Source organism: Phoca vitulina, unplaced genomic scaffold, assembly GCF_004348235.1.
Source record: "Phoca vitulina isolate PV1807 unplaced genomic scaffold, GSC_HSeal_1.0 scaffold109, whole genome shotgun sequence".
In the NCBI taxonomy this organism is placed as follows: Eukaryota; Metazoa; Chordata; class Mammalia; order Carnivora; family Phocidae; genus Phoca; species Phoca vitulina.
In genome coordinates this window covers 673668-686796 of record NW_022589812.1, presented here as the reverse complement: position 1 = coordinate 686796, position 13129 = coordinate 673668, and the positions used below count along the sequence as shown (strand labels likewise).

Genomic DNA, 13129 nt, shown 5'->3' with positions numbered 1-13129 from the left:
ACTTGTAACCCCACCATTCTGGTCAATGAGACATAGAGCGTCCAAGAATGCTTTTTAAAAGGTGACAGTCTGCCCGGTTCCACTTTTTGCCCTTCACCCTTTCTCCTTCTGGCTTACCAGAGGCTGCCATTTTGAAAACAAGAGGATACACGTTCAGCTGTGAAGAATGGTAGAGAAAGAAGCTAAGAAGGAGCTCAGTCCTGAGAGCATCCTGGGCAGAGCTGCCATACAAACTGTGAACCCCCTCCCACAACACTTCTTGTTACATGAGAAAAATAAATCCCTTTATTGTGAAGCCGTCCTACTTCAGTGCCAGGCACCTGAACACAATTCCCACCCAACAGACCTGATTTGGAAATCACCTCAGCCACGTCATTTATTTAATAGTTGGGGAAACTGAGGTGCACAAAAATAAATTGACCTCTACTCTCATCACACTCTCATAAAATGGCAGAATTGGACCAGGACTCTCCTCTTTATCCCCATCAATGATAATTAACAGTAACAATACCTGTCATTACTACAGGCCAAGTACTTTAGATTATATAATTTAATTTTCATAATCACTCTATGCATTATGTACAATAACCCCCATTTTATAGCTAAGAAAACTGAGGCCCAAAAAGGTTATTTGCCTAAAGTCACAAAACCAGCAAGTAGCAGAGCTGAGACTTAAACCCAGGTCTGTCTGGACCCAAAGAAGGGCCTCTTCATCCCTTCACCCTGGCCCCTTCCTCTAACGAGATGCTGATGTATCATTTATTCATTCACAAATAAATGAATATTTATGAGTACCTACCATGTGCCAAATGCTTCATAGGTGCATAGCATAATCCATCAAAGTGACGTTTTATCAGGAGGCTGTCCACCATCTAACTGTACATGGTTTGAGAATCCAAACCATTGAAAGCAAAATGGTGAAGAAAACCAGATTCATCTCTGGGTCCTCTATTTCCTTAATTCTCTCTGCCTTCTGGGACTCCCTTTCACCAGAAGCCCCAACCTCAGGCTGGCTAGATTAAGCAGTCCAATGAAGTTAAAAGCCATTTTCTTTCCTCAATAGTTAAAGTCATTTTCTGCTCTAGTGGGAACCAAATGGAGAGGGTGATCATTTATACCTCCATGGTTTTCCCTCCCAAGTAGCAATACCCAACCCTTGTAGAAGTTATACCTCTCCTTTTTTTTTTTTTTTTTTAAAGTTTTTACTTATTTATTTGACAGAGAGAGACACAGCGAGAGAGGGAACACAAGCAGGGGGAGTGTGAGAGGGAGAAGCAGGCTTCCCGCGGAGCAGGGAGCCCGATGCGGGGCTCGATCCCAGGACCCTGGGATCATGACCTGAGCCGAAGGCAGTCACTTAACCGACTGAGCCACCCAGGCGCCCCGAAGTTATACCTCTTCTTGAGAAGGCTCTTAAAGAATGAGGCTAGGGGCGCCTGGGTGGCTCAGTCAGTTAAGCCTTCGACTCTTGATTTCAGCTCAGGTCATGATCTCAGGGTCGTGGGATCAAGGCCCATGTCGGGCTCTGTGCTCAGTGTAGAGTTTGCTTGAGATTCTCTCTCTCCCCTGCCCCTCTTCCTGCTCTCTCTCTCTCAAATAAATAAATAAAACTTAAAAAAAAAAAAAAAAAATGAGGCTAAGGGCTGTCATATCAGCTAGAGTGCCAGAAGGTGAGACATGGTTTTAGGTCATGAGGCCCTTCAATTCGCATTATTGTATAGAGGATACCATCAGTTGGTTTACTCCTTGTTGTCCACAGATTTGCCTCCAAGTTTCAGCATTCCCTGGCCTCTCTCCTCTTTTGCTTCCTTTTTATCTCTCAGTCTCTGCCTCTGATCAGACCTTCATTATCACACACAGTGATCCTTACAGGGCTTCCTAACTGATTTCCCAGCATTCTGTCTTTCTCTGGTCTGACTTCTCCTAAATTCCAGCATCATAATAATTCTACGATTATTCAGAAAAATGTTGATCAATGCAGACTCAGAGGCCCTTGTTCCTGTAACTCATTCACAAATTAATTCAACAAATATCTCTGAGCATCTACTATGTGTCAAGCTCTGTACTAGGTCCTGCAAGGTAATTCTACCTTCAGCTCTTTGCTCCCCCCTGTCCTTCCCACCACATGAGCCAGTACATTCACCTGGGCCCACATGAGTCGGGTTTCTGGCACATGAGACCAGAAGAGTCCTGATGAAGACACCTTGATATCCAGGAGAGAAAAAAAACCTGCATACCTAAAAGAAAACCCCCGTTATGGTAAATTAAGCAAGTACTACATCAGTTACCACACCGAAAGCCTAAATGAAATAGTGATGTCTGCATTGCCTTGAAAACATTCCTCTCTAGGGTTGATTTTTTTTGGATACCACCAATTTAAGCCTTACCTTGGGGTGACTCGTGCCAGTCGCATCCAGACAATGGTGGGTTTCCATAAGCTGGGCAGGGGCTACTTTCACCCACATAAGCAGGGTTCACTGGAATGAAGAGTTAGGACACATCACCAATTAATCCCACCGTACTAGATATTACTAAGCACATAATGGTCAGTAAGACCCCGACCTTGACCTTGAGGTCCTAACAGACTAATGATTGAGTGCTTGGGTGGAAAATAGGTCATAAATACGGAAACAATGTTATTAAGTACAAACAGCTTCAATCGATGGTTTTCATTTAAGTATAAGCCATGGTTAAAAATAATTGTTACAAGGGAATATTACTCAGCCATAAAAACAATGAAATCCTGCCATTTGCAATTACATGGATGGAGCTAGAGGATATAATGCTAAGCGAAATAAATCAGTCAGAGAAAGATAAATACCCTATGATCTCACTCATATGTGGAATTTAAGAAACAAACAAGCAAAGGGAAATTAAAGAGAGAGACAAACTAAGAAACAGACTCAACTATAGAGAACACACTGATGGTTACCAGAGGGGAGGTGGGGTGGGGGGATGGGTGAAATAGGTGATGGGAATTAAGAGTACATTTACCACGATGAGCACTGGGTAATGTATGGAATTGCTGAATCACTATATTGTACACCTGAAACTAATATAACACTGTATGTTAACTATACCAGAATTAAAATTTAAAACTTGATAAAATTTAAAAAATTATTACATTAAGATCCAGGACATACCTACACATATGTAACTGAGAAACGAGTTTCACCAAACAATACTTTGCTTGACTACATAAGAGGCACTCCGATATATTCTTATTCTATTCCATTCCTTTTTTTTTTTTAGGTACGCTCCACGCCCAGCAGCTCAATGCAGGACTTGAACTCATGACCCTGAGATCAAGACCTGAGCTGAAATCAAGAGTCAGATGCTTAACCGACTGAGCCATCCAGGTGCCCCCATTCCATTCTTTTCTATCTCATTTTTCAGAATTAATTTCACAACTTGTTAATGGGCAACTTGAGTTTAAGAAATACTTGTCTAGGAGGTTGAGATAAATAGGCAGACCAGAGGATGTTTAGGGCACTGAAACTATTCTGTATGATACCATAAGGGTGTTACATGTTATTACACATTTGTTCAAACTCATAGAATTTATAGCACCAAGAGTGAACCCTGATGTTAACTATGCACTAGAGATGATAATGATGTGTTGGTGTAGGTGCATCAACTATAAGACATGTATCATTCTGGGGCCAGATGTTGATAATGGGAGAGTCTTTGCTATGTGAGGAAAGGAGTTCTGTGGAAAATCTCTGTACCTTCCCTTCCCTCAGTTTTACTGTGAACCTAACACTGTTCTAAAAAAAATTAAGACAAAAAAAAAAGAAAGAAAGAAACTTGTCTAGATGATCATAGAAGTTCCTTCGATTTCTAACACGTTATGATAACGCATGAATAAATTTGAAAGATGGCATGATTTTCTTAAGGACAGAGTCTACTCTCAGCATCTACACAACAGTGTCATATTTCAGTATATTTTTATTCAGTCCACAGTAAACATTAAAAGCTAAACTCCGTGACAGAGAAAATGGAACACAGTTTGATGTGAACAATGCACAAAATTACATTGCAGGAAGTTCTGAACTTCTTGCTGGGTATCAGTTCCCAGCTTTGTTACTGGCTGATGCCCTCCAGCATGTTACCTAACCTCTCTGAGCTACAATATCGTAGTCTGTAAAACAGGAATAATGATGGGAGCTTCACATGGCATTGTTGAGGGAATCACATCAGTTAACACATGCAAAGTGCTTAACGTAATCCTGGAACATAGTAAACTATTGCTATATATTAACTATTGTGGTAGATCCATTGTTATTCAGCATATATCACACCACCATTCCCTGGACACCTCCCCTGAAGTTGGGCTTGGTCATGTGACTTTGATCAATGGAACATGGCAGAAGTGACCGTATGCCAGGTCCATGTCAAAACCTTAGACACACTGTGTGGTTTTTGCTTGTCACTTCGAGCACTTCCAGCTTATGTCATGGAACAACAATGCCCCCAAGTGGCTCCCTGGTTCAAGAAGAAGGACGCTAGGCTCTAGACACAGAACCCATGACCTGGAGTCAAGCACAGTCACACCCAGCCTAGTTCAATCAAACTCCAAGCAAACCTGAACATGTGTGAGTGAGAAATAAATGCTTCTTTATTGTACAACACTGGGTTTCTGCATCTGTTTGTTATGCAGCATTACTGTGGCAACAGCTAACTGATACATCCTTACCAATACTGTTGCTATTAATTCAGTTAGCACTGCTTTAGCACCTACTGTGACCAGGCACTGTGACACTAGGAAAATCACCTAGAGCTTTAAAGAATACATGGATGAAGATAGGTTTTTAATGAGAGCATCATCTATAACGACGGCATAGTATGGACAAGTGATTGCTAAGGGCTACAACCCTGGTCCTACAAAGGAGTCCAGAAAAAGAAGTCATACTCAACTACTTTTTTTTTTTTTAAAGATTTTATTTATTTGAGAGAGAGAGACACAGCGAGAGGGAACACAAGCAGGGGGAGTGGGAGAGGGAGAAGCAGGCTTCCCACTGACCAGGGAGCCTGACGCGGGGCTCAATCCCAGGACCCTGGGACCATGACCTGAGCCGAAGGCAGATGCTCAACGACTGAGCCACCCAGGCACCCCTACTTTTTTTTTTTAAGCATAAGTAGTCAGGGGCACCTAGGTGGCTCAGCTGGTTAAGCATCTGCCTTCAGCTCAGGTCATGATCCCAGGGTTCTGGAATCGAGCCCCACATCAGGCTCCCGGCTCAGTGGGAGTTTACTTCTCCCTCTCCCTCTGCCCCTCCCCCCGACTCGTGTTCTCTCTTGCATGCTCTGCTCTCTCTCTCTCTCTCTCAAATAAATAAATAAATAAATAATCTTTTAAAAAATAAATAAATAGGGGCGCCTGGGTGGCTCAGTCCGTTAAGCGGCTGCCTCTGGCTCAGGTCATGATCCCCGGGTCCTGGGATCGAGCCCCACGTCCGACTCCCTGCTCAAGAGAGCCTGCTTCTCTCTCTCTCTCTGCCTACTGCTCTGCCTACTTGTGCTTTCTCTCTCTGTGTCAAATAAATAAATAAAATCTTTTAAAAATAAATAAATAAATAAATAAATAAAGCATAAGTGGTCAGGAATCTTTTTGCATTTGCCCTGATCCTACCCAGCAATAATACAGGATAAGTAAGAGTCAGGCTTTGGGTCAGAGAGACTGGTTCTTTCAATATAACAGTGAGATAATCTTGGGCACTGTGCCTCTGAGCCTCAGTTTTCCCATCTATAAATAGGGAGAGCAGTAGTGGCTGTATGAAAGGTGGTTGTTCAGATTTAAACAAGACAATAAAAGTAAAGTGCTTGGCAGAGGTCTCCAGGGCATAGGAAACACTCAAAATCTGCTCGGCATTATTAGCTCCACTTGCATTGGGGTAGGGCTGTGTTTATCAATCTTTTTTTCATTATTTGCCCCCTAAGGAGTCTTTTTAGATATTTCTTTCCAATTATCCTCTGCCCATGAAATTTTAATACTACAGCTATACTGTGTATCTGCTTACATATGTGTATCAGATGTTTATATATAAAAAGAGGAAGACTTTTCTCGCCTTTCAAGAATAAATTTTACCGGGGCACCAGGTGGCTCAGTCAGTTAAGCATCCAACTCTTGGTTTCGGCTCAAGTCACGATCTCAGGGTCCTGGAATCAAGCCTTGTGTCAGGCTCTGTGCTCAGGACAGAGTCTACTTGAGATTCTCTCTCTCCCCCTCCCCTAACTCTCCCCCCACTCATGCATGCACATGCACTCTCTCTAAAATAAATAAATAAATCTTTAAAAAAAGAATAAATTTTACCCCCTTGGGATTTATATTGCTCCCCCCCCCCATTGAGAATGCATGACATAAAGGTTTGGAATAGCCCAAATGAATGTTTTTCTATGCAAATGTGTATTAGTCAGTGTTTTTCATCAGTGCATGACAAGGCATCCCATCCTTTCTTCTCAGCCTGCTTCAAACTCCTCCCCATCCACCCTCTCAGGCATAAAGAATCCTCCATCAGCACCAACCTGCACTTGGGTCCCCCATTCTGTTCTTGGCTGAACACTCCTTCTCTTTTCTGGATCTCAGAGGGGGGGTGGGGTGTGTGTGGCTCTCGTGTAATGAACTGGCTCCCTTTACTAGACAGCAAGTCCCTATTCCCTCCTGCAGGATAAGAACTTTAGAATTTCCTTTGCCTCCCAGAGCTAAACCTTTGCACACAGTAGATTCTGAGGATGACATGATTGTTCACATATGAATAGTCTGCTTGCTAATTTTGTCTTTTTTCAGTCTTGACATGCTGGTGTCACCCACCCTTATGCTTTAAGTAACTTGAGGACAGAGCTGCCTCTTACTACCCTTGTCCCCCCAGTAGGTTCTGAATACCCACTTGCTAACTAAACAGTACAGACTAAATCTAGCCCACAAGTGATTTTGTTTGCCCAGTTCAATGTTTTGATTTTTTTTTTCTTTATTTTGGAGCATTTAAAAATCAGGAGGTTTCACATAAAAACCCAGCGTTCTTCCTTCTTTAGAAAAATCTGAGGATTTGGTCATACTGAGCCCACATTTCCCCATAACCCCAATGGGCTGGCACAGGGTGTGCACACTCTCATTTTTCATAATCCCTAAGCAGGCTGCTTTGACAAGTGATGATACTGCTTGTCTTTCCTAGACCCTCAATGTTCAGCCTTTGTAAGGTAGGTGTTTGAAGGGGGAGGGATAAACCAATTCTTCTCTTCCTGGAACTGTTAAATAACTGCTCCCCTAAGTCCACCGATTTTACTTTCTTCCCAGGATATGATCTTCATCTTAACAAATGCTTACCATAGCCATTGCCAGGAGCCCCAGGCACAGAGTCGCCATATGGATTTGCCATCCCCATGGATTTCATTGCAATGCTTTCAGGGTAATCTTCATTCTCTCTCTCAAGGACACCCAAGGGGCCATCACCCCTATGACGAAATGAGGGCCGGATTGAAGATGTTCTGCTGAGCACCCTGAAATCCCAAAAATAACGGATCAAGATTCACCCAGGAGCATAGTAAGGACAGTCATCCATTCATCATCCATCCATCCATGCATCCATTCATTCATTCCACAAATGCTGACTGAATGCCAACCATGTGTTAGGCAAGGTCTAGGGGGTGAGAACACAAAGATAAAAACACGAGGTGTCTACCCTCAAGGAACCCTCAATCCAATCTGGTAGAGCTTCTTAGACACAGTTAAGCAATTACAATACAAGTAGTAACTGGTGAGTACCTGAAGACAGGCCCAAGGAGTTCAGAGGAAAGAGAAAAGAATTCTGGCTGGCAGTTTGGAGGGAAATCTACATGGAAAAGAAACATTGCAGGTAGGATTGGAAGGATAAATTCATACATAAAGGGGCGCCTGGGTGGCTCAGTCATTGAGCGTCTGCCTTCGGCTCAGGTCATGATCCCAGGGTCCTGGGATCGAGCCCCACATCAGGCTCCCTGCTCAGCAGGAGGCCTGCTTCTCCCTCTCCCACTCCCCCTGCTTATGTTCCCTCTCTCACTGTCTCTCTCTCTGTCAAATAAATAAATAAAATCTTTAAAAAAAAAAAAAATTCATACATAAAGAGTCAGGAGGAGAGCGTTCCAAGGATGAAGAACAGCATAAATAAAGGTGTAAGACCATAAACAGGAGTGCTGAATATATAAAGGGAATACTATAAAAATGAATTAACCTGGAGCAATGGTCTCAATTTTAGGTACATGCCAATTCCCAGTCCCTGCCCCAGACAATGACATCAGAAGCTCTGAAAGTTGGGTCCAGGTATTTGTATTATTTTTATTTATTTTCTTTATTTATTTTTTAAAGATTTTATTTATTTATTTGACAGAGAGAGACAGCCAGAGAGAGAACACAAGCAGGGTAAGTGGGAGAGAGAGAAGCAGGCTTCCCGCTGAGCAGGGAGCCCGATGCGGGGCTCGATCCCAGGACCCTGGGGTCATGACCTGAGCCGAAGGCAGACGCTTTACTACTGAGCCACCCAGGCGCCCCGGGGCATTTGTATTATTTTTAAAGTTCTGCAGGTAATCAGGTGATTCTAAGGTTCAGTCCAGGTCAAGAACCACTGTACTAGAGGTAGGGAGGGTAGATAGGGAAGGTGGGGAGATGGGAGGAAGTCAGTTAGGTGGGTCTTTGGAAGCACTTTACATTAGACCAGTGCATCCTACTTCTTAAATGTTATCATAAGCAAAGCAGTGTGGTCTTTCTTCCAAAGGTTATGGAGAACCATGGAAGATCAAAAACCAAGGAGTGAGGGGCGCCTGGGTGGCTCAGTCGTTAAGCATCTGCTTTCGGCTCAGGTCATGATCCCAGGGTCCTGGGATAGAGCCCCGCATCGGGCTCCCTGCTCGGCGGGAAGCCTGCTTCTCCCTCTCCCACTCCCCCTGCTTGTGTTCCCTCTCTCGCTGTGTCTCTCTGTCAAAAAATAAATAAAATCTTCAAAAAAAAAAAAAAACAAGGAGTGAGAGAATCAAAGGTATATTTTGAAATGATGAATCAGGCAGAGGGGTATGGCCAAGGAGGCCATTTTGATCTGGTTCTGTTAATCCTCCTATTTAGGTTCTGAAGACATTTGACCCTACTGCACACCCAAATCTTATATCCTTATTCCTCAAGATAAATACAAGCCATTAGCTTTTGTTGAATTTTTGTTGAATCTACTAGTAATATGTATTACTAGTAGAACTAGTACATGCCAAATGAGACTCATATTGGTTAAATTTTCACAGGGTAAAATTTTTTATAGATTAAAAATAACCTGACTAAAGAATCACGTCTTGTTGACAACAGGAACATCGAAAACTTACCCCAGAAAAAAATCAGATTTGGTAGAACTAAGTCATCCAAACTAACACTGTCAATGTCCAGTATTGTACTTAGTAAAATTTGTCAATGACCAAAAATTGCTGGAAAATTAAAAAGATTTTGGACAAAATTTAGATCTACAAAATCTGAACCAGGAAAAACTGGACTTAGTTTTTCAGAATGAACTTAAAGGAATACCAACAATGGGGAAAACAATGATTGATAAAATCTGATGACTACAACAACAATGTAGAAGATCAATAAGCTAAACCTGCCATAAACATGAAAAGTGATCAATTCAGATGACAATAATTATAGTAAAATAAAAATGAAAGTGGAAAGAAATCAGGAGTGGTTCAACCACCTTGAATGAAAAAAAAAAAACAATTGAGGAATTAAGTTGATTTCATGGAGTTAGATCTTCAAAAGATTTTCTTGGTTAAAAATGCATTCCTGTGGATATAATTCTGGTTAAAATGTTTGAGTTCATAACTATCAAGTCTTAACCCTAACTTTATTGGCAAAGTAGCAGGGTCAAAACAATGAGAATCTAAATGTCTTGTAGGGATTATAGGAAGAGGTAGGAGACTGGGGAGGGTGCTATCCAAGCAAGAGGTGATGAAAGATTACGTTCAGGTAAGGCCTTGAAAGTTCAGACTGAAAGTCCATGGCCCAGGTGAGGTCTACGGTAGGTATGAAAGTTTCCTACAACTTCAGGTCACAGAAACCATCTTACGTGTCCCTAACCCAAACAACACCAACCAGGTTCCATTGGCTTGATGAACTATCATTCAGCACCCCCGCCCCCCATAGGACGGAGATGCTTGCGCTTACTCTCTGGTCATTTCTGAAGTCTCAGAAGAGCCATAATCATGACCATTCTCAGCAACTGGGTAATCAGGCTTCCCCCAAAAGTCTGGAGAGTTCTGATAGTCCTCAGCATTGGGATAGTCTGGTTCCCCAAAAAAGTTTGGAGAGTTAAGTTGATTCTCAGCTCCTGGATAATCAGGCTCTCCCAGAGTGTCCATGTATGGATTGATTCTGGAACCAGCATATTCTGGATTCCTTCTGGTACCGGGATGGTTGGAATTTGCCCTGGAGCCAGGATGGTTAGAGTTTCCCTGAGCTCCAGGGTAGTCTGGTTCTCCCAAAGAGTCAAGATAATCGGGATTTGTTCTGGAGCCTGCATAGTTTCCACTGCTTCTGGAACCTGCAAAATCAAAATTCCGTTGGGATTCAGAGTAGTCTGGCTCTCTAGATGAGCCTGGATGGTATGGTTTGCTCCAAGATCCAATATAATCTGGCTCTGCCAAAGATATGGGATAATCTGAACTTCTTCTGGAGCCAACAGAGAATGAGTTGCTTCTGGTGCCAGACTGGTCTGGATTACTCTGAGATCCAGGATAATCTGGTTCTGCTAGAGACCCAGGATAGCCTGGACCTGTTCTGTAGTCTGCAGAGTATGGGTTGCTCCTGGTGGTAGGATAGCCTGAGTTGTTCAGAGCATCTGGAGAATCTGGATAATCCTGAGTTTTCAAATGCCCCCACATACGGTTCCGAGATCCTGAATAGTCAGGGTAATCTGGATCTTCCTCATACCCATTATTCCTGTAGTAGGCAGACATGCTGGCACAGATTCTTCACCCTGGAGTGTTAAAACATTCCTGCATTTGAGTTACTCAGGGATCTTTTTTTAATCTGAAAAACAAAAAGAAGGAAACATTCATATTTTTTTCTTCCCTGCCGAGACTGCTGGTTATCTTCCACTATCTATTCTCCTTTCTTTCACAGTTGGGTGCACAGCTGCCCAGAATCAGAAGTATGCTTCCCAGTCTCCTGTGCACCAAGATGTGACCAGGAGAGTGGACAATGGGATGTGAGCAGAAGCAATAAATAGAACTCCCAGGTTTGTGCTGTTTAAGGCAAGGGGCATTTCTCCCCTTCTTGGTCTTCTTACCTACCTCCTGTGGGCTGGAATGTGGAAATGATAGTGTGCCCTCTTGGTCCATGGACACAAAGGCGACACCTACCCTAGAGATCACAGCACAACAGATGGAAGAAGCCTGGGTTGCTGATGACATCACAGATCAGTGCCAACATATCAGCTTGGGCTTTTATGTAAAAAAAATAAAATAAAACTTTATCTTGCATAAACCACTGTTTTGGGGGGGTCTCTGATACATGTGGCCAAACTTAGATCCTAACCACTACATTCCTTTGGTTGTGGGAGAAGCAGAACAAAAAAACCGAAAGACTGGAAGAAACAAGGGCTGTTTGAGCACTTTGAATGCACTTGTGGTTGTAGGATTGATCAAAGCATAAATTAGTATGAGTGTGCAAAGGAAGAACAGTTGATGGTAACTAGAGGAATTGGGTAAGAAGACAAATGCTACCACTCCTTCCAGTTTGAAGATACGATTTTGTGAGTTCTCTGAGCTCTAATCTATAGACATAGTATACTTTCCAAATCAGAAAAAATGGAATTTTAATTTCTAAGTGTGCTGGATATCTGTTGCTTTTACTACCCTATTATTCATTTCCCCTTCTTTTGGCATCAATGCCCTGATTTTCTTTTTTTAATTATTTATTTATTTATTTATTTATTTATTTATTTATTAGAGAGTGAGCAGGAGAGAAACAGCATGAGAGGGGAGAGGGTCAGAGGGAGAAGCAGGCTCCCCGCTGAGCAGGGAGCCCGATGTGGGACTCGATCCCAGGACCCTGGGATCGTGACCTGAGCTGAAGGCAGTTGCTTAACCAGCTGAGCCACCCAGGCGCCCAATGCCCTGATTTTCATCTCGGCATCTGCCCCTCCCCATTCCTGACTCCAAGAACTGTCGCATGACCCAGGCCTAGCCAATCAGTGTCCACTATGCCCCTGGCCACAGGGTTTGGCTCAGGAATGGGCACATAACCCACATTGGTCCTCCAGGACCAAATTAACTGAGAAAGACGCACTCTTAGGTCACTAGCTTGCCATGGTGATGGAATGTGAGCCTGGAACTGCTAGTATAGTGTCCATAGAAACAGAGAAGAAAATAAGTAGGGGACAAAACAGAAAGGAAAAATCAACAGGATTTGTGGACTGACCAGATATTGGAAGGGTGAAAGGTAAATCAAAAGACAAAAATAGCTCCACAGTTTCAAGCCAGTGTGATTAGGTAAAGTGTTGATGTAATTGAAAGCAGGAAGTATACCATTTTTAAAGCTCAGCCAATGCTGACAAGTTTATCTCTATGCAAACGAAAAGGGTTAGACTCTTTGTTGAGTAATCAGAGCTGAAGAATTAACTAGTCTTAGAATGTTCATTTGCCAACTCAATTCCCGATTCCTCAGCATAGTGGAAGTCGGTTGTTCATTATTTTGTCCCTGCTCAGCATCCATTTCTCTCTTTTGTGATAATACTTCTCCTTAAGTAATACCTCTTCCCCGTCTCAGTCCATATGGGCCACATGTGGACATACAACCCGAGTAGAATTCTTTTCTTTCTGGCCACAGTGATTGGGTCAGGGTACATAACCCAGTCAGAGCCAGTGAGATTCAATTATGGAAGTTTTGTAAGAAATGTTGGGAAGAGAGAAGCTCTCTCTCGTGGCTGGACTTGAGGTTAGGGAGTTGTAAGACTGAAGCTGCCAGTGGTCACCAGTGGAGGAGGCCAGTCTGAGAGTGATGTCAACAGGGAAGAGATAAGAGTTAAGAGATAAACCGGAAGATCAAATACTGATGACAGTGTTCAAGCACCTGAATCCAGCCATGCCTGAAGACAGCTGACCACTAGATACCTGAATCATT

The 13129-nt window shown here is 42.8% G+C and overlaps 1 protein-coding gene across 1 annotated transcript in view; it reads right to left on the bottom strand.

The window, feature by feature from the left end:
* LOC116628032 (transmembrane channel-like protein 5) overlaps positions 1–13129 on the bottom strand; it is a 69989-nt gene that overhangs the window by 35663 nt on the left and 21197 nt on the right. The window contains exons 2-4 of the mRNA XM_032398071.1: positions 10172–11035; positions 7325–7497; positions 2388–2477 (exon numbers count right to left, since the gene is read on the bottom strand). Coding sequence (XP_032253962.1) covers positions 2388–2477; positions 7325–7497; positions 10172–10962 — 1054 coding nt within the window. The 5' untranslated portion in view covers positions 10963–11035. The remainder of the gene's footprint in view (positions 1–2387; positions 2478–7324; positions 7498–10171; positions 11036–13129) is intronic.